This window comes from Macaca fascicularis, chromosome 1, assembly GCF_037993035.2.
Source record: "Macaca fascicularis isolate 582-1 chromosome 1, T2T-MFA8v1.1".
Taxonomy (NCBI): domain Eukaryota; kingdom Metazoa; phylum Chordata; class Mammalia; order Primates; family Cercopithecidae; genus Macaca; species Macaca fascicularis.
In genome coordinates, this window is record NC_088375.1 from 204,273,567 (window position 1) to 204,294,458 (window position 20,892).

Consider the following 20,892-nt stretch of genomic DNA (forward strand, 5'->3'; position numbering starts at 1 on the left):
CTCCTGGAATCTTGACACTTTGAAAGTCTTCTCGTTTCACAGCTGGTTGATGCTCATGGTCCTTCCCTAAGCCCAGCTGTGACTCATCTGTGATCTGCTTACATACTCCCAGGAACGGGGAGCTCACCACTTCACAGGACACCCCGTTCTGTGCTGGATGGAGCTGTCATCTGCCTCCCTTTCTCTTTCTCTCGTTCAAGGTGAAACTGAGAGGAGAGGGGCTGCGGCTTGGCCTTTAGGGACTGAGGAAGGAGTTTTTCTCTCAGGGCTGTTTCCTCTGAGTGTTAGCCATAGCCCTCACCACACCTGCCTTCTGCTCAGGGTGCTCTCGACTTTCATGATGAGACAAAGCCTTTCCAGCTCACTCTCCAGCAGCTAGAGGGGGCAGTTAGAGCATGCACCATGCTCCTGGTACTACTGCCCAACCACGTAAGCTTGCCCCAGCCAAAAGCAGATTCTGTTTGCTGGGCACCCCCTGCCAGTCCCTGAGCTCAGGGTTTTGTAAGTATAATGCAATTTAATCTTCACTGAATCCAGCGATTGCAGTTTTCCAGATGAGGCAACTCAGAGAGGTTAAGAGACTTGCCCAAGGTCACACAGTGATCTGGGTTCAAATCCCTCTTGATCTGGAGCCCAGCTCTTCATCACTCTTCTGTTCAGTCCCTTTCCACGCCCATAAACAGGATGTAATGTGGCAGGAAGACAAGTTGAGACCTGTGTCTGAGCTAAAAAAAAAAACAAAAAACAAACCCACACAGTCAGCAAGGGGGAAACAGATGGTGGGTAGCTGGTTGCCTGTCAGCTGAGCATAAGTTACCAGTGCAGGGCTGCCTAGAAAGCCAATGTAAACTTAGGGCCATATTAATAGAGATAGGGCACCCACTAGAAGGGAGGGGAGAGTCTTCTTGTTCTTTATATGGGCAGAGGAGAACTGCATGTGTGTCGTAGGGGAAGGGTGGAGGGCTTGCTGCAAGGACATGGACACACGTAAGGTTGTGAGTTCCCCATGGCTGGAAGCACTTCAGCAGAGGCTGCATGGCACAGGATTCCTGCACTGGCTGGTGGAAGGCATGGACAAAGTGATCTCCAAGGTTCTTTCAAACTGCAGTTTTGTGGCTGAATTTCAGTGGTTTCTAGGTCCACCCCAACACTCTGGCCTATCAGATTCGCCCCTTCCCCATCATTCTTAGCAACGGTCCTCTGAGAGCGTGGGGTTCATTTGTTCATTCATTCATTCATTCATTCATTCAACAAATACAACAGCTAGGGGGATGAACAAAGACACACACAAGCTTTCCCTGCCTGGAACCTACAGTCGAGTGGGGATAACGGTAATAATAATAGCACAGATGGAGTGCTTACTATCTGCCAGGTACTTTAAGTGAATTATCCCATCTGGCTCCACCACAATCCTGTGAGGAAGATGTTATTATTCCCTGAGGGGCCATGGGAGACAGGGATTCAGGGTTAGATGCTCTCCAGGGCCCTCCTGGGCCTGTGTTGATGATTCCGGGAACCTGAAGCTCTATGATGCTCTCTGATCCCCAGAGCCTGTTGTTAGAGAAGGGGGTGCAGTGGAGGGGCCTTCAACTTCTACCCCCCACCCCACCCCTTTAAGCCTGACCTTCAGTAGTAACAGTTACCACTCTTACTGAGAGCCGGGCCCAAGGGCTCTCCTGGGATAGTCTCATTTACTTCTCACGGCAGCCTCCTAAGGAAGTTACTAGTATTATCCCCATCTTGCAGATGGGCAAACCAAGGCATATAGAAGTCAAGTAGCTTGTCCAGGGTCACACAGCTGGAGAGAGGAAGACCCAGGATTCTGAGCATGGGCTTTCTATGTAAAGGCCACTCTTTTGTCTGGGATGCCCTACTGACCTGGCATGCCATCCACTCCAGGATCCTCACTACTGGCTTCCCTGCTGTACACCACTAAGGTGGGAAGAGCTGGTCGGGGGGCCGTGATGCAGGCTCAGCTGACTGACGCTTTGCTCTGCCTCCAGATCATGAGCGTCTTGTTGTTCATCGAGCACTCCATAGAGGTGGCCCATGGCAAGGCGTCCTGCAAGCTCTCGAAGATGGGCTACCTCAGGATCGGTAGGTCCAGGGGACGCCGGTGGAGTGGCGGCGGGAGGAGGACAGGGAGGGCCCTGGCTGGGGATAGCCAGGCTGGGGTTGGAGGCCCTGTCACCTCTCCATGGACGATGGATGACCTCTGGCAAGTGTCTTCCTTTCTTGGGGCCTCGGCTGTTTCATCTGCAAATGGGGATGTTCCACCTGACCCCACCCACATATGCAGGTGGTGAGAGCAGATGGAATGGCACTTTGCAAACCCCCACCAGCTGGTAAAGGTGACAGCCTCACTCTTCTGCTTAAAGCTGTCAGTGGCTGCTCATCACACTAGAATAAAATGGAAACTCCTCACCATGGGACCCAGCCCCTGCCCACTTCTCTGACAGCATCTCCCTGCAATTCTTCAGCCCACACCTTGCTTCAGCCACACTGACCTCAGCAACCTTGTCCCTGTCTCAGGCCGACTCCTCATTGCTCTCAGGCCACTCCCCAGGGATGCCTTCCTCGGCCTCACCCTGGCTGAAGTGGACCCCAGCCTGCACCTCCAGCCCAACACCCTCTGTCGCATCCACCTTGTGCTACGCGTGATGTTCTGCTTTTGTCGTTGTACCCACTCCAGACTGAGGACTGCGTGAGGGCAGGGCCTGGGCTTTCCTGTGCACCCTCGTGTCCCCAAACCAGTGGTTCCTGAAGTGTCTTCCTGGGAGCCTGGCTGGGTGCCGGGGGTACCCCTGAGCGCCTCACTGCTCTCCTTGCCTTTCAGCCGACCTGATCTCCAGCTTCATGCTCATCGCCATGCTCTTCGTCATCAGCCTGAGCCTGCTGATCGGTGTGGTCAAGGTGAGGGCTCGGGAGCCCCGCTGCCCCTGCCCCTTCCTGTTATTCACACCCGCTGATGGGCAGTGCTGGGTGCCGAGACGGGGGGGAGGCGGGTGTGTTCGGAGGTCCCACCTGCATGCTGGAGATCTTCACATTTACCTTTTGGCGAACCATGTTTCTCCCTGAGATTCCCTGGGCTGGTGACCTCGGTTCCCTGGTAACATGAGCCTCCATGGGGCCGGGCCTGGTGGGCCATGCTGGTCACCGACATTTCGGTGAGAACTAGCTGATGACCCACATCCTTTTAAATGGCAGGTGGAAGCAGGGAATTTGGAGAGTGAGAAGAGGAAGTGTTGTTTCTGGGGGTGAGGGAGGGGAGAAAGCACTGGATTTTGTAATGGATGAGAGGAGCCGAAGCAGGAGGAACGTAGGATGCATGCAGCTCTATCTGTGCAGTGACAGGTGCCAGCACCCTGAGGGGGACCTACGCCCTGGAAGGCCCCCAGAGAGCTCATGATTTAACTGGGGAAGATGGGCCCTCAGAGAGACAGGGACAGTCTAGTGTGACAACGAGGGGCTCCTGGGCCCGAGGCAAATCTGGTGGGAGGATTGAGATGGGCTGCAGCTCAACCCCCTGCAGAAGAGGAAGCCGCTGTCCCTTGGTCCCCAGAAAGGCAGGAAGCCAGGGCCTCATCACATGGCCATGAGAGTAGGATCCAGAAAGAGAGTCCTTCCTGAGCAGACAGGGGCCTGGCACTTGCAGGGCCGGAGGAGTGAGGTGATGATTTGGTGCTGGTTTGGAATGCACCCACCCTGCCTAAAATGCCAACACCCTCTCCCCTTGCTAACATCCACTGTGTCTTGGAACCCATGTTCCCCGGGGAGGCCGTTTGCATTGTGCAGGGTGGCTCTGGGTGCTTGTGCAGAAACTCAAATGGTTCAGCTAGGGAAATGGAGAAATGGAGCAAGTGGTCCTTGACTCTGAGATCAGTCAAGGTTGTTCTGGTTGCCTCCTGAGTGATTTTAAATGACCACATGAGACACCAGGAAACCCCTGTTTCCGTGATTTTGTCCCCAGCTGTGAGAGCATATGAATGAATACTGGTCACGGTGGTCACTTGCTTTCAATTGAAGGAGAGGGACTTCAGCCTCTTCCTGGCAGGGCCCCTTACTGTGACTTTGGACCCCTGGGAGTGGCCCGCGGAGGGAGGTCCAACTGTATGTGGGGTGGTGGTGGGGGAGATGGAGGGGGTGGGGGGCCAGGGCTCTCTGCTGCCTCTGGGCCTTCGCTCATGTCGGTCCTTCTGCCTCCAGTGCCCCACCCCTCCCTCCTGCTCGCTCCTAGTCTCCTTCCCCGATCTAGCCCTGGTGTCCCCAACTCCAGCAAGTCCTCTCCGATCCCCTCTCCTCTGTAAAAAGTGCACAAAGCCCTTCCTTGCTGGGTTCTTGTGAGCAAATTGAGTCAAATCCTGCTCTTTGAGCCCTGATAGATGGGGACGGTTCCCTTACGTCTCCTGGGACACCAAGACTCCTCTCATTCAGGGCCTGGGTTTTGTCCACTCCCTGTCCCCAGAGTGTCACTCAGAGGAAGGTGACCTCAACTGAGGAGGGCAGGGAAGATTTGGGAGAGGGTGGGCAGGGGATGCATGAGGACATCAGGCTGGGTGGGGGAGTGTTGGCTGCATGCAGGGGACACTTGATGGTGTTGGGCCTACCTTTCAGAACCGGGAGAAGTACCTGCTGCCCTTCCTGTCCCTGCAAATCATGGACTATCTCCTGTGCCTGCTCACCCTGCTGGGCTCCTACATTGAGCTGCCTGCCTACCTCAAGTTGGCCTCCCGGAGCCGTGCTGTGAGTACCCAGCCCCCACCTCTCACTGGACAGCAGACCCCAGGCCTGGCATGGGAGATGGGAGGGGGCCAGACACGGGCCCTGGGCTCAGGCTGGGGAGGGTAGGAGCCCTCTTCCTGGCTGGGGTCTTGACCCAGTCTCTGAGTCCCTCCACATTGCCCCAAGTTTCTTCCTCTGTGGAATGTACCTGCAATCACATCTCACCAGCCTGCTTTATGAAGGTTAAATGAGGAACACGCACACTGGGGGGTGTAGCCCATGGTCAGCATTTGGTCAGTGCCGCTGGGAGTGAATTGACACCTGAGGAAAGGGCACGTGTGCTTTCAGGCCCCCAGCCCCCAGTGTTATTCCAAGTTGAAGAAAGGAAGAGAAGGATGATTCCTGCCAGTGAGTGTCCACTGTGGAGTGGCTTGAGGGCTGCTACCAGTCAAGGACACAGTCACCCAAAGTTGCTTTTCTCACTTTCCCCAACTGTTGTCCTTGAAGAGACCGAGGGACTACATCGTGAAAGGGCCCTGGCCTAGGAGTCTGGAGACCCTGGTTCTAGTCCCAGGTTTGCCACCAGCTCTTGGTATGAACATCTGTGTGTTCACGTCTCTCTGTGCACAGGGGATGAGTCGATGATGTCTGTAGCTGAGATGCTCTCTCAAGTGAGGGCATATTATGTGCTGCTCAGTAACTGGGACTTTAATTGCCGCTCCTTATTCTTCCTCCTTGTATTTGTCCTCCCCAGAGCCCCTCCAAGTTCCCCCTGATGACGCTGCAGCTGCTGGACTTCTGCCTGAGCATCCTGACCCTCTGCAGCTCCTACATGGAAGTGCCCACCTATCTCAACTTCAAGTCCATGAACCACATGGTGAGTCTGGGGCAGTGGTCCATGCCCATTTGTTGGCTGTGTGGCCTTGAACAAGTTACTTCATGTCTCTGTGTGTCTGTGGTTTAGGCCAGGTTCCCTGGAGCTGGAACCTGGGAGGAAGATTCTTGTGTTGGTGATGTATTGAGGGAGCCCTCTCAGGAGGAAACTTGTAAGGAGTGAGGAAGGCAGGTTTGAGAAAAGGAGGAAACCAAGCAAAGACACGACTATAGGAGCAGCCCTGCATGATCCCAGAGAGGGCCTTGGTGTGTGAATTGCAACACAGACATAATATCCGTTTTTATTGCTGTCTAATGAATTATTTCTAAACACTATGGCTTAGAGCAATAAACATTTATTATTTCACACAGTTTCTGAGGATCAGGAGCTTGGGAGTGGCTTAGCTGGGTTCTTCTGACCCAGGGACTCTGGTGGGCTGCACCCAAGATGGTCCCTGGGCCTGTGGACAACTGAGGGCTTGACTGGATCTGAAGGATGCACTCCCAGTGGCTCACTCACAGGATGTGGGCTCTTTGTCTAATTCCTCATCGTGTGGACTTGTAGTAGTGATGCTTGAGTGCTCTCCTGACATGGCTGCTGGCTTCCCCTGCGGGAGCGATGTAAGAGACAAGCAAGGAGGAAAGGCAGTGTCTTTTACGACTTCCATCACTTCTGTTACACTCTGTTAGTTAGAAGTGAGTTGCTAAGTCCAGCCCACACTCATGGGGACAGGAAATAAACACTACCTTTAGAAGGGAGGAGTCTCAAAGAATGTGTGGTAATATTTGCAAATGACCGCAGAGGCAGTCTCACCTAGGGCGAGTTCCTCTGCATCAGTCATTGGTTTCAAGCTGCCCCTAGAGGAGCGAATGTAACCTCCCGGGTACTAGTGGATTAGGTGGTCCCTATCAGCCAAAATGATCTTCTAGAGAAGGGCATAGGTGTGGCCCATGGGCAGCTGACACCTGCCAGTTGGGGATGGGCAGGTGCACCAGCCTGGGACGCGGATCTGGAGGTAGTAGCCACTTGGCTTTTCTTGGTTTGCCCGTCAGTGGGATGGGGCTGAGGGTAGCACCTGCTTCCTAAGGCTGCTGTGGCGGTCGACCAAGGTGACGGCTGTGCCACACTGTGCTCCTGTGTGTGTGGAGGGTGGGATCATTAGTCCTGGATGTGTGGGTGCTGTTGGAATTCCTTATGTCCAGAGACATTGATGTGGCTCCCAAATCTGTTGCAGAATTACCTCCCCAGCCAGGAGGATATGCCGTATAACCAGTTCATCAAGATGATGATCATCTTTTCCATCGCCTTCATCACTGTCCTTATCTTCAAGGTGAGTGGACCCCTGCCCTGTGGCTCTGGGAGGGGTGGTGAGGCGTGCTGGGCCCAGGCCTGCCCGTGCCAAGCTGTTAGAAGGCAGGGACACGTGTCCTCCATGCCTCCTCTCCTGCTTTTAGCTCCTTTCTCTTGCTATCCCATGCCAGCTCCTCTGACTTTACTTGGGATCTTCCGAGACAGCCCGTTTAGGGGATGTGAATCCATGAAGGCCACCTGCGTTCGGATGTCTAATTCCAGCTGTCCGGAATTAGATTTGGACTGGCCTGCGTTTGAATCCCAGCCCCACTGTCATTAGCTGTGTGCTTGGTCTTCAGCAAGTCACTTCTCTCTGGGCCTCAGGGGCATGAGTCTTACTTTGCCTATGTTACAGTTTTGTGTAATTCAGGCATCCACATGTGCCTGAGATCATGTTAATAGAGGTTTGTTGATGAGAAGGAGGGAGGGGAATGGTCTCATTCTTCTCTGGGGTGGTCAGGCCCAGGGATAGGGTCCAGCTTCAGGACCCAGGTCTGAGTGATGGTGAAGGACCAGAGTGTGTTCACAGCAGTGCAACCAGCAATGTGAAGAGACAAGAAAACATACCATCTTAGGAAGTCAAAAACCCCCCCACAAAACCCAACGAAGACCTGAGTGCTATTCTGCATGGAAAATAGAGGACTCAAGGGGGACACGACTGCTGTTTCTTAACACCTGAAGAACTCTCGTGGGGAATTTTGTGGGATCCTAGAGGCCACAATGGGGGCCTGTGGCCTGAAGCCACAGGGATGCTGATGACCACAGAACAGAAGGAAGGGCTTTTAAGAAGTGTTCTTTTCTGATCATAAAAGTAACATAGGTCATTGTAGAAATTAAAAAACTACAGGTGAGCTGGGTGCGATGGCTCACACCTGTAATCTCAGTGCTTTGAGAGGCCAAGTTGGGAGGATTGCTTGAGACCAGGAGTTCAAAACCAACCTGGGCAACATAGCAAGATTCTGTCTCTACAAAACATTAAAAAAAAAAATTAGACGCATGTGGTGGCACGTGCCTGTAGTCCCAGCTACTAGGGAGGCTGAGGCAGAAGGATTGCTTGAGCCTGGGAAGTAGAGGCTGCAGTGGGCCATAATCGTGCCACTGTACTCCAGCCTGGGCGACAGAGTGAGAATCTCCCTCTCAAACAAAAAACAAAAAACTCCAGATAAGTAGAAAGAAGACAAGCACTCCACCATCCCCACCCCACACAGAGAACATCACTGCTAACTTGGGGCATTTCCCCCCAGCCTTTCTGTGCTGGTGGGTGGGCGTCTGCGGACTCCAGCTCCTGCTTCCATCTGAGGCCCTGGGCAGTCTCTGCCGTCACCTAATGCCAATCTAGAAACAGAACCTTGCCCCTTTTAACATCTTCTCCAAGGACTGACCTAGCACAAAAGCACTAGTGAGTGTGCAGTGAGAACGCTCCAAAGGCTTCATGGGGGAAGTCAGTGTGGGGTTTCCACGGCACTCTCTACTGCAGGACCCCTCCCCAGATCCCACCACACAGCTCCGTCCCCCAGCTCCCCTTCTGTTTTTGATCTTCCAGAATGAGGGGTTTCCCTCTTTGACCCTCATTCTGCCTTGCTGGCCCCCTCCACCGACTTGATTTTCCCTGGGCCTTCATGCCTCATTCTTTGTCACTCAGTACCTCCACATGTCTCCTTGCCCCACCTATGTGCCCAACCAGGGAATCCATCAAACAAGACCTTCCAGTATACAGGACCCTCTCCTCCTGCTCAGGGGGCATCCTGGGGGTTTTCTGTTGTTTCTTGAGCTCGCCCCTTGGGATTGTACGCCCCACTCTGGAAAGCTTCTGCCCAATTCTTACATCAACTTGCATCAGCTGATGGATATATACCAATTGTTCCTCCTTTATAAACATGGACCAATACTGCACATGCTGTTTTGTAATCTGCTTTAGAAAACAACATATCAGAAGCAATTTTGAAGAAAACATGTCCCACCATCAGCTCTGTTTCCAGATGGCCAGGGCTGTCTCGGGAGGTAGTGAGCTCCCGGTCAGTGTGGGCAGTCAAGCAGGAGCTGTGGGTCTATTGCCGGGGAAATTGGAGGGTGGGCCAGAAGCCACCAAAATCCGCTTGCTATGTGGTGTCTATGGGGCAATGAAAAGGGCAGTACCTGGAATATTCTGGACTGGCTGGTGAGGAACAGAATGAGAGGTCTGAGCAGGAGCGGCTGGATGCTGGCTTCTGGGGAGAGTGGTGGCTCCTGCCTGGCATACGTCCTAGGCCTGCTGGAGTGTGAGAAGGACGCTCAGCAGAGCACAGCCTGACCTGGGCCTTTTTCCAGGTCTACATGTTCAAGTGTGTGTGGCGGTGCTACAGATTCATCAAGTGCTTGAACTCGATTGAGGAGAGGAGCAACTCCAAGATGTTCCAGAAGGTGAGTTTGGCTGCAGGTGGGTGCCAGCCTTGCCATTCACTGCCTGTGCCATTTGGGTCGAGTCTCCTTCCCTCTCTGGACCTTGGTTTCTCTGTTTGTAAGACGAGGGTTGGAACAGAAGAAATGTGGTCTCTTTCAGTTCTGGTAGTCTAAGATTCATTCACTCACTCATTCACTCACTCATTCATTTATTCAGTATTTACTACCTCTCACTCTTTGCTAGTCTCATATCAATCCCAGGGGGCGCAGAGAAAACTAAGATGCCACCTCTGCCTTAGAGGAGTGTATAGTTCAGACACATAGATACAATTACAACTTGGTGTGAAGCACAGGGACAGTAAGCACAGAGGAAAGACCTGGCCTCTTTTTGGATATCAGGGAAGGCTTCCTGGAGGAGGTGACAGTTGACTGGTCTTGGAGGGACAATGGATACGAGATAGCTGGGAAAGGAGAAGGAGGCTTTCGGGGAAGAGAGGATGGGGTGTACTTAGAAGTAGCTTATTGGAAAGTGATGGTTTAAATTCCTGGTAACTTACTTTCCTCCCCGGTAAGGTGGAGATTGTATTAGTTAAGGCACTTTTGGTTGCAAGTGGCAAAAACCCAACTCAATCTGACTTAAGGAATTTACTAGCTCATAGAACTTAGCAGCCAAATGTAGGTCTGGCTTGGGCCTGGCTGAATTACGACATCAGGATACGATCTCATCCTCTCCATCTCTCGACTCTACTTTCCTTGATGTTGGCTTCATTTTCAGGAAGCCCGTCCCTTGTGGTGGCAAAATGACTGCCAAAACCCCTAGGCGATATCCCACCCTCTCAGTAATCCCAACAGAAAAAGAAGGTCCCAGTAGTATGTCTGATTGGACCAACTTGGGCCACGTGCCTATCCCCAAACCAAGGACGATAGCCAGGAGGATGGAATTCTACTTTGAGTGGCCAAGTCCAGCCACCCCGCTGGATCTGAGGGATGGGACGAGTTCTTTTGGAGGTATATGGACAGAGAATGTTTTCCCAAGGAAAATGGTGCACTGTATTCAAAATAAGGGGGACTTGATGCTGAATAGGCAAAGGCAAGTATGTCCACTACAGGGCTGGGGACTGCACCTATCTCATGCAGGCAGTGTCTAGCACATAGCAAACATCCAAGACCTGCCAGTCATTATCATCATCATCATCAGCAGCAGCACCAGCATCATTTTGCCAGAGGTGGGGGTTTGGGTCCCATGACCCCGGGTTGGAATTGCAGGTCGTTTTTGATCATACTCAACCCTCATCTCTGTGTCTCTCCCAGGTGGTCCTTCCGTCCTACGAGGAAGCCCTGTCTTTGCCATCGAAGACCCCAGAGGGCGACCCAGCACCACCCCCATACTCAGAAGTGTGACCCTCGCCTGGCCCCAGCCCCAGTGCTGGGAGGGGTGGAGCTGCCTCATAATTTGCTTTTTTGCTTTGGTGGCCCCTGCAGCCTGGGTGGACCCTCCTGCCCCCCCCCTCGGCAGGACAATCTGCTTGTGTCTCCCTCGCTGGCCTGCTCCTCCTGCAGGGCCTGTGAGCTGCTCACAATTGGGTCAACGCTTTAGGCTGAATCACTCCTCAGGTCTCTCAAAAATTCAGCCCAACAATGCTTGGTTTATGTCAATCAGCTCCGACACTTGTTTAGACCATCGGTCATTCTAAAGTTGGTGAGTTTGTTAAGCAACTATCGACTTGATCAGTTCAGCCAAGCAACTGACGCATCAAAAACCCACTTGTCAGTTCAGTAACATAATTTGGTCAAAACAACAGTCTATTGCATTGATTTATAAATAGTTGTCACTTCACATAGCAATTTAATCAAGTAGTCATCAATTAGCTACCCCCATATATAAATATATATGTAATCAATTTCTTCAACTAGCTTGCTTAAATGATAATCAGTTAGCCAACCATGAGTCGTTTAGAATAGTGATAAATAGAATACATAGAATAGTGACGAAATTCAATTTAAAAAACCAAGTTAGCCTCCAAACCATTTTATTCAAATGAACCCATCAACTGGATGCCAACTCTGGTGAATGTAGGACCTCTGAGTGACTGTATAATTGTTAATTCAAATGAGATTAATTTAAACAGTTGACAGACTGTCATTCAATAATTAGCTCCAGGAAATAACAGTTATTTCATCATAAAACCGTCTCTTCAAACACACAATTGTTCTGCGGAAGAGTTGTCATCAACAGTCCAATGCTCACCTATTCAGTTGCTCTGTGGTCAGTGTGGCTGCATAGTGGTTGATTCCATGAAAGGAGTCAGCTCAATCACAGTCATTTTAGTGACGAGCTGCCAGTCCATTCCCAGGCCAGGCCGTTGCTGGCCATCCATTCAGTCGATTCAGTCATAGACGAGTCAGTTCTGCCTGAGGCTTGTGATCAAGCAAAAATTCAGCCCTGAAGTCGGGCACATCTGTTCGTTGGACTAAACCCACCGGTTAGTTCAGTCAAAGCAGGCAACCCCCTTGTGGGCACAGACCTTGCCACTGGGGTCATGGTGGTTGTGGCAACCAGGGAGGTTTGGCCCCCACAGCCCTCCTGTGCCTGCTTCCCTGTGTGTCGGGGTCCTCCAGGGAGCGGACTCAGAGGTGGAGACCACAGAGGCAGGGTCTCTGGGGACTGTCGGGGGGTACAGAGGGAGAAGGCTCTGCAAAAGCTTCCTGGCAATACCCCCTTGTGTAATTGCTTTGTGTGCGACAGGGAGGAAGTTTCAATAAAGCAGCAACAAGCTTCTCTCTGGCTGATGTGTTTCTGGAAATACAGTGTAGAGAGGGCGGAGACCAGCCTTCTACCTCCACCACCCCCAGGACTCACCCACACTCCCCCACACCCACATACACACCCCCCACAACCACACCCACCAACGTACACACCCACACCCCCACACTCACACCAACACTCACCCCCTCACTTAAGCCCCACACCTACACCTACATACACACCCCCACACACTCCCAACCACACCCACCAAAGTACACACCCACACCCCCACACTCACACCCCCAACACCCACCCCATCACCCCCACCCCACCTACACCTACATACACACCCACATAGATACCCGTCACACACTCACCCCCCACAACCACACCCACCAACATACACACCCAACATACCCACACACACCCACCCCCACCCCCTCACCCCCAATCCCCCACACATACACACCCCCACACTCACGCTCCCAACACCCACACTCACCAACATACACACCCACCAACATACCCGCAACCCCCACACACAACCACACCCACCCCCTCACACCCACCCCCACACACCCACACTCCTACACCTACATACACACCCACATATGCACCCCTCACACTCACACTCACACCCCCCACAATCACACCCACCAACTTACCCAACATACACACACTCACACCCACCCCACCCCCTCACCCCCAACTACCCACACCTACACCTACATACATACCCCTCACACACATCCCCCACAACCACACTGACCAATGTACACACCCACAGCCCCCACACTCACACCAACACCCACCCCCTCACCCCCACTCCCACTCCTACACCCACATACACACCCCTCACAAACCCCCCCACAACCACACCCACCAACATACACATGCCCCACCCCCCACACTCACACCAACACCCACCCCCTCACCCCCACTCCCACTCCTACACCCACATACACACCCCTCACAAACCCCCCACAACCACACCCACCAACATACACATCCCCCACCCCCCACACTCACACCAACACCCACCCCCTCACCCCCACCCCCACACATACACACCCCCACACTCACAATCCCAACACCCAGCACACACACCCACCAACATACCCACAACCCCCACACACAACCACACCCACCCCTCACCCCCACCCCCACACACCCACACACCTACACCTACATCCACATCCACATATGCACTCCTCACACACACACCCCACAACCACACCCTCCCCCTCACCCCTACCCCCTCACACACCCACATACACGCCCCCCACACTCACACCCCCCACACCCACACCCACCAACATACACACCCCACCCCCTCACACATCCACACACCTAAACTCACACACCCACCTACACCCACATATACATCCATGCACACTCATACCCTCACCCCCACACCCCCACACCGACACCTACACACCCATGTACTTACCAACGCCCCATACCCACACACACATCCACACATATTCACACCCCTCACACCCACACACACATATTCACACAAACATACACACCAACACCCTCCACACACCCACACACACTCACATCTACACACACCCCCATGCACTCACATCTACACTCACACACACACCCCTACCCCCTCACACTCCCCCATACAGCTACACATCCAAACACCCACACAGCCACACATCCACACACCCACATGCACACCAACACCCCCCACACCCCCACACACATCCACACACAGCCACACCTACACCCACACACTCCCACCCCACACCCCTACACATATACCCCCACACCCACACTTACATACACACCAACCTCCCACACACCCACACACCCAGCCAAACCCACATCCACACACACCCACACACATTAACACCCCCCACACCCACACACCCATATACCCACAAACACCCACATACACACCAACTCCCACACACAGATACACACATCCACACCCACTCACATCCACACACACCCATGCACTCACACTCCTCCCACACACTCACACATACCTCCCATACCCACACTCATATACACAGCAACCCTCCACACACCCAGACACATCCACACACATTAATACTCTCCAGAGCCACACACACCCACACACACCACCATACACACCAACACCCCCACACACCCACACACATCCAACACACAGCCACACCCATCAAGCAATCACATCCACACACACCCACACATTCCCACCCCCCACCCCCCTCACACATCCACATACACACCCCCACCCCCACCACCACACCCACAAACACACCTCCACACCCCGCACACACCCCACACTCACACCCCCCACACCCCTCCACACACTCACACCCACCCCACACACCCACAAATACACCCACACACCCCACACATACCCACACACACCCCTCCACAACCCTCCACATACACCCACCCCCACACCTACAAACACCCACCACATACCCACACACTCACACCCACCTCCACACACCCACAAATACACCCACATATCCACAAATACACCCACACACCCACACACCCCCCACATACCCACACACTCACACCCCCCATGCCCCTCCACACACACACACACCCACACACCTACAAACACCCCCCACATACCCACACACACTCCCCACACCCCTTCACACAATCACACCCACCTCCACACACCCACATAAATACACACACACCTGGTTGTTCCATCCAGAAACTCCTCCCATGAGCCATGCTGAGCGAGAGGTGGTCCTGACCCGATGCTGACTGATCATGAACCACAGCCCGAGATGAAGCACTCTGACGTCTCCCTAATCGGGCGCGCACTCCACTCCCCTGGGGCCGGGTCCTGCTCTGGACTCGGGATGACCTCAACAGGTAGGATTCGCCTCCAGTTCCCCCCAGTCTGGGTAGGAGGGACAGATCCACAAAAGGGCTGCCACAATAGGGAAAGCCTGGGGGACCTCAGATGTGGCCTGAGGGCCAGAGAAAGCCTCTTGAAGGGTGTCACCAAGTGGAGTCTGAAGGATAAGAAGGCAGCAGTAAGCAGAGTGGGAAGGGTGCTCTAGGTCTAGGTAGCAGGACGTGCAAGGACTCTGTGGCATTGGGGAGAGGAGCCCGGGCGAGACGCTCAGCGTGGCTGCAAGTTGGGTGGGGAGGGAGAGGAGGCCAGCCAGCTGTGGGCCAGCTGTGGGGGTCTGGGTGAGAAAGAGCGTTTGCAGACAGTGGGGCTCTTTGGGTGCAAGCTCGCCCTGGCTAAGTTCAGCCAAGAAGGGAATTTACAGGAGGGACATGGTTGCAAGTAACAGAAGCCTTATGAACCAAGTTTATTATGAAAAACCAGAAGGTGGTTCATGATGTTTCTTGGCTCTCATACAAATAAAAAATCCAGGGATTTTCGGCTTCAGGTATGGCAGGATCCAGGACTCCAACTCTTTATTAATGTCTCTTTCTCTTTCTCCATCTCTTATCTTTTCTCCCCTGGTGTAGCTGAGCTGTTGAGGGCTCACCTGAGAGTAAAGTTAATAAAGAGACCAGGGCTGTTTGAATTGGAATCTGTCACCAATACCAAAAGAGCCCTCATAGAGCCTTGAATGTCACACCGAGGAACATGGACTAACCCGAGACAAGTGTCGTTGAAGGATTTTGGGCCAAGGAGTTACAAGATTTGGGTTTTAGGAAGGAAGAGCCCAAGTGCAGGGACCCCTACAAAGGCTGGGGAAGTCGTCCTATGGGGAGGTAGGGACGGGGATGAGTTTGAGAGGCATTGTCAACCTTCTGGTGGTGTCAGTTTTTTGGGGAAATGGCAGATTTCTTCATGGATGTTATCTGCTCCTTATCAGACCCCCAAGCAATCGGTGCAGTGTAACTCACAGAAATGGAAAGCGAGCTCCTGTTCACACTTGAGGGCAGAGACCCAGAGACATCAAGTGACTTTCCTGAGGCCACACAGTGGTCAGAGATGAGACCAAGCACCTTTTTTTTTCTACTCCGAGTGGAGGCTATTAGAGGGGCTGGAGCCCCAGTCTGTGTGAGTTGTTGCTTCTTGCAAAGACCCATGGGAAGAGGGCCTGCTGAGAAGCCCCAGGAAGTGTGGATTGAGAGCAGAGGTCACAGGAGGAGAGACATTGGCCCAGTCTTGCATCCTTTCACAAGGAGACCAAAGGGCCATGGCTGCCTGTATCACAAGGACCAGGAGGCCCTGAACTTGCCAGCGTGACTCTCCTGTCCTTCCCGCCTTCCCCGACTCCCACCTCTGGCCTGGAGCCGAGGAACAGGCTGAGCTGTGTAGTGGGATTGTACCCTGTGGCCAGGCAGCTGGGAGGGGGCCACCCGAGGGACAGGAAATAGCTGGGTTTGGGGAAGTCCGCATGACCAGCCAAGCCAAGCGAGCCCATGATCGCCTGGGCAGCCCTCACCCAGGCCCTATCAATGCCCCGTTTGAGGCTCACACAGGGGTCCTTTGACGGGGCTGCGATGGTTTGGACCCACTGACGGCGCCTGTTTGAGCTTCATGCCTGGAAAGGAGCCAGCCCCAGGATAGAGGGAGCTGCTCCCAGGCCTGGGCAGGTGAGGGCAACCTAGAGTGGCTGTCTCTTGGAGGGAAAAAAGAGCTGGTAAAATTAAACCTGGGGTGCTAAGTGGGGCAACCTCAGGTTTCTCAGGGGCTGTAACGGTAGCAGGAAGGGTCCCCATAATTGAGCAGGCCCTTCAGTGTGCTGGCTCCATGAAGCTCCCAGTGGCCTCACACGGCAGGTGCTGGGTGGTGATCATTCCTGAGGTTCAGGGAGGGGCTGCCTCTGCCCACAGTCATGCATCGGCCAAGGGGCAGAGCTGGTTGTACTTCAGTCCACCCAAATGGACCTGAGCTTGTGTTTCTAGACCTTTCTGGGTAACCTCACCCTTCCTCTGGGAACTTCCACCTCACAAGGCCCTCACTTAATTCCTATTCCAGGCTCTGAGCCCTCTTGGGAGGGCCCTGGCATAAGAGGGAGGCCTCGGAGGCGGCAGGGAGCTTTTGGATGTTGCAGGCCCCTGGATAGTGATGCCCAGCTCTGAGCAGAGGACACAGAGTGGGGGATGGCAAAGGACGCATCGAGTTTCGGTGGTGCTGGATTTGCACTACCTTGGGGGACATTCACTGGGAGGTGCTCAGGAGGCAGCTGGGTCTCTAGGTCTGGAGTTCAGGAGAGCGAGGAAGGAGGCAGGCTGAGATGTGAGCACTACTTGTGGATGTGTGGGTGGGATGTCAGGTTGGGTGGGTGTCACTCAAGTTCACAGAGGTGTTAACCCATCAGCAGGACGCGCTGCTGCACCGTAGCCTCCCCAGACAGGCCCGCGGATGAAAGCACATGCCTCCTCACCCTGGATTCCAGTTTGGTTGACCAGGCGTGGGGCCTGAGACCAAGACAGCACATGGGAGGTGTCATGAACCACATGTGACATCTCAGATCATGGGGACTGTGGTCCGAATGGGGCCTGGGCAGGAGGAGCAGCCTAGCTGCACTGCAGGCTCCTGGATGCCGGGATGAGCATGGCCACCTTTTAGATGAGGAACCTGCCCTGTGACTGTGGGTCCCGCCACGTCTCTGCCTGACTTTTGGGAAGACCAGAGATTCATGCCCAATCCGATACTCTGGCAGTATCTCCAATATGCAATGAAACTGTTTAAGTGTCAAGAAAAGCAGTTGCAGGTTAAAGGAAGTCAGGGGCAGGACCCATCTTTGGGTTCTCCTTGGGTCTTTGGGTGGCAGCAGGGCCTCCACGGAGGGTGTAAGAAGCAGCCACTGTGTGTCTCTGCAGCCACAGGCCTTGCCCATTGCCCTCCCGGATGGGCTCTCTGGGAACCAGTGCTCACATTCCAGTCTGTCTCCTGGGTCTCCGGGAGGAAGCCTCCCTAATCAGCCATGAAGAGCGCTCCGATGGTCAGTGGGCACAGCAGAGAGCTGCTGGCACGAGGGAGCCGCAGTTCTAAATAAATAAACAACATCCACCTGAGAAACAATTTTGCTGCCATCTCAGTGGCCTAGATGGTCAAACAGGACACTCGCCTGCTGCTTACTCTGCTCTACCTGCTGGGGAAACATGCCAGGCTGGAAAACAGTTGGGCCAAGGCCTGGAGACGTGACCAGGTATCCTGAGAAAAGGACTTGGGTGCAGGTAGCTTATTTGGGAGGTGATCCCAGGAAATACAGTGAGGGGAAGTGAGGTGGGGACAGGATAAAAGCCAATACAATGTGCATGAATAAACTGGTCACCTCTGTGGGCAACTGGGGTTCACTCCTGCTGGGGACCTTCTGAGGAATGGTGAGGAGCGTGTCTCAGAACTGTCCAGTGGGGGATGGGGATGCTGGGGTCTTCTGATCCCCACGGGTTGTGGGTTACCCCTGGGGATGTTAAATCCCAGGCTGCCTGGCCCACTGCCCACGTCCCTGGGAACTACCTGCTGCAGCTGTAGGTGAGCTGGACCCACAGTGGGCTGAAGGGCCATGGGTCGGGGCATTAACTGGGCCAGCTAGAGTTCCCAGTGCTAAACCTGAGCCCGCTCCTCCAGATGCTCATTTCTTCTTCCATTGTGATTGACTGCAGGAACCATTCGCTTGGGAAGCTCTCACAGCTGCTCCTGGGGTGACAGCTGACCCTCTGGCCCCGAGAAGGCACGTAGCAGTGGTGGAGCTTGTAGTTTTAACAACAGGTGAGTAGCATGGGTGGCCAGGTGGAGATAACCTTTGAGTTTCCTTCACAGCCTGAGCTTCAGGGTTTGACATTTCCCCACAAATAAAATGGGTCACCATGGATTGAGTGCAAACTCTGATAGGGAGTTAGTATGAGGACTGGAGTCTCTCTGGGAGGCTCTGAAAACAGAAGGAGTGACTCATTCTGTGCTAGAGAAGAGAGGGAGACGGCGGGAGGGAAGGAGAGGGGGAGAAAGAGAAAGACTGACAATGGCCCGGAAGGTGGAAGGAAGCTGACAGTGAAGAGCTTTAAACGCCAGCTAAGTCTGAATTTCCATCTAGAGGTGATACAGGGCTAACAAAGCCTTACCCCTCTGGCAGTGGTGACAGAGACTGTCATTGCTAACTAAATGCCATATCCTGGCCCTGGGCATCCAAGTAGAGTCAGGTAATGTGTACTCCTTGTCTGAGGCAGTTAAGAGAGACCCTTGCTATCTCTCTCTTGTCCACATGGCCAGAGACAAGGACTTGGAAATGGTGGAGGCAACTTTGGAGAGGGTCTATGTGGGGGGCACCTGCCCGGCCCTGGACGGTGCCAGGAGAGAGAAGCAAACCCTGTATTAAGCCATTGTGATTTGGGGGGCGTGTCTGTTATTGCAACATAGCCTGTCCTAGCCTGACTGATACAAGAAGGCATTGTAAGAACAATAAGCATTGGCCCATCATGGTAGCTCACGCCTGTAATCCCAGCAATTTGGGAGGCTGATGTGGGCAGATCACTTGAGCTCAAGAGTTCGAGACTAGCCTGGGCAACACGGTGAAACCCTGTCTCTACCAAAAAAAAAAAAAAAAAAAAAAATTCGCTGGGCATGGTAGTGGACACCTATAGTCCCCTACTTAGGAGACTGAGGTGGGAAGGTCACCTGAAGCAGAGAGGTGGAGGCTGCAATGAGCTGTGATTGTGCCACTGTACTCCAGCCTGGGTGACAGAGACCCCATCTTAAAAACAAAAAACAAAAAACAAAAAAAACCCAAAAACTAAAACAAAAAGTCCAATACACATTGATGTAGCATTCACTGCATTGCTTCCTTACAATCTTCCAGTGGCATTAGCATTAAGATTCCAATGCTACAGACATGAAACAGGAAGAAATGGGAGGGATTTACTGGAAATCGCCACAGCTGAGGGGGACTCAAGCCCAGCTCTCCTTGATTCTGAAGCCGTTTCACTTCACAGCATTCCTCAAAGTCTGTCGTGCATGCCACCGGCAGAAAACAAAATTTTCAGTGATGTGTGGATGAAAAAGCTAAATTTAATTAGTTTTGAATTTATTTAAATTTTATATTGAATGAATGTTTATTGGAATAAATAAATAAACCATACATCAAACCAGTGATTTCATGGCTATTATTTCTTAGAAGGCAGAGAAATTTTTAAGAAGTGAGTTGGTTTAGAGTGAATTATACAAAAAGATTAAATAAGTACTGGTAAAGGCGTATGTGGATACTGCCAAACTGATGATGGTGAGCGAAGAGTGAAGGCGGCAGCCTGCCCCGTCTGATGTTGCATCTGGTTAGCTAGGTTATTGCAAGTTAACCAGTTTGCTCTTTAGGGAAAGAGTTGATCCTGGGAGCACTGGAGAGGGAGTCCTGGGTGCTTCCCACTGAACCACACTGCCCAGGGGCCTCTCCGTGGATCACAAATGCTCTCTCTTGCATTAAACACTAACGGCTTTAAGTTTCTGGAAGCCCGAGGGATGTGAAAACAGGAGGAGGGAACAGCAGAGCCCTTCACTGTTTGCCTTGTGAGCAACTACGCAGAAGGCCTCTCCGTGCATTTTTTTTTTTTCTTCTGGCTCATACCAGACACACTGTTCTCGATTTTGAGTCCTAGGGAAAAATGTTTCACATTAAAAAAACACAAATATTGATTTTCTTTCCTTAATGTATATGCTGAACTTCCAGATCTCTTCTCCACCACCGCCCCCAGGCCTTGCCCCTGCTATAGAATGCCAAAGCTGCCCTTACTTTTTTTTGGTGGTGGTCGGTGGGGGACCCATCTCTCTTCCTGAAAACCTACCTGTAGTGTATTTCTACAGCTCTGCTAATGAGCGCAGAAGTGACACAGAGAAGGCGCCTGTGTTCCTCCAACGAGCCCATAGAACTGCCATTCAGAGGTGGAGCTG

At 53.0% G+C, this 20,892-nt stretch overlaps 2 protein-coding genes across 3 annotated transcripts in view; both read left to right on the forward strand.

The window, feature by feature from the left end:
- LAPTM5 (lysosomal protein transmembrane 5) overlaps positions 1-12,104 on the forward strand; it is a 25,974-nt gene extending 13,870 nt beyond the window's left edge. The window contains exons 2-8 of one of the 2 annotated variants that reach the window (XM_045376279.1): positions 2,004-2,097; positions 2,837-2,913; positions 4,615-4,743; positions 5,477-5,599; positions 6,831-6,926; positions 9,254-9,346; positions 10,637-12,104. In XM_045376279.1, coding sequence (XP_045232214.1) covers positions 2,004-2,097; positions 2,837-2,913; positions 4,615-4,743; positions 5,477-5,599; positions 6,831-6,926; positions 9,254-9,346; positions 10,637-10,726 — 702 coding nt within the window. In that variant the 3' untranslated portion in view covers positions 10,727-12,104. The remainder of the gene's footprint in view (positions 1-2,003; positions 2,098-2,836; positions 2,914-4,614; positions 4,744-5,476; positions 5,600-6,830; positions 6,927-9,253; positions 9,347-10,636) is intronic. The other variant, XM_074014226.1, reaches the window with a different exon arrangement.
- On the forward strand, positions 11,866-20,080 carry LOC123569517 (uncharacterized). The gene is made up of 5 exons (XM_065519660.1): positions 11,866-11,889; positions 12,430-14,909; positions 15,522-15,770; positions 18,621-18,726; positions 19,811-20,080. Exons 1-2 carry the CDS (start codon positions 11,866-11,868, stop codon positions 13,423-13,425), a joined length of 1,020 nt encoding a protein of 339 aa, XP_065375732.1. The 3' UTR covers positions 13,426-14,909; positions 15,522-15,770; positions 18,621-18,726; positions 19,811-20,080.
- The last annotated feature ends 812 nt before the right edge of the window (positions 20,081-20,892 follow it).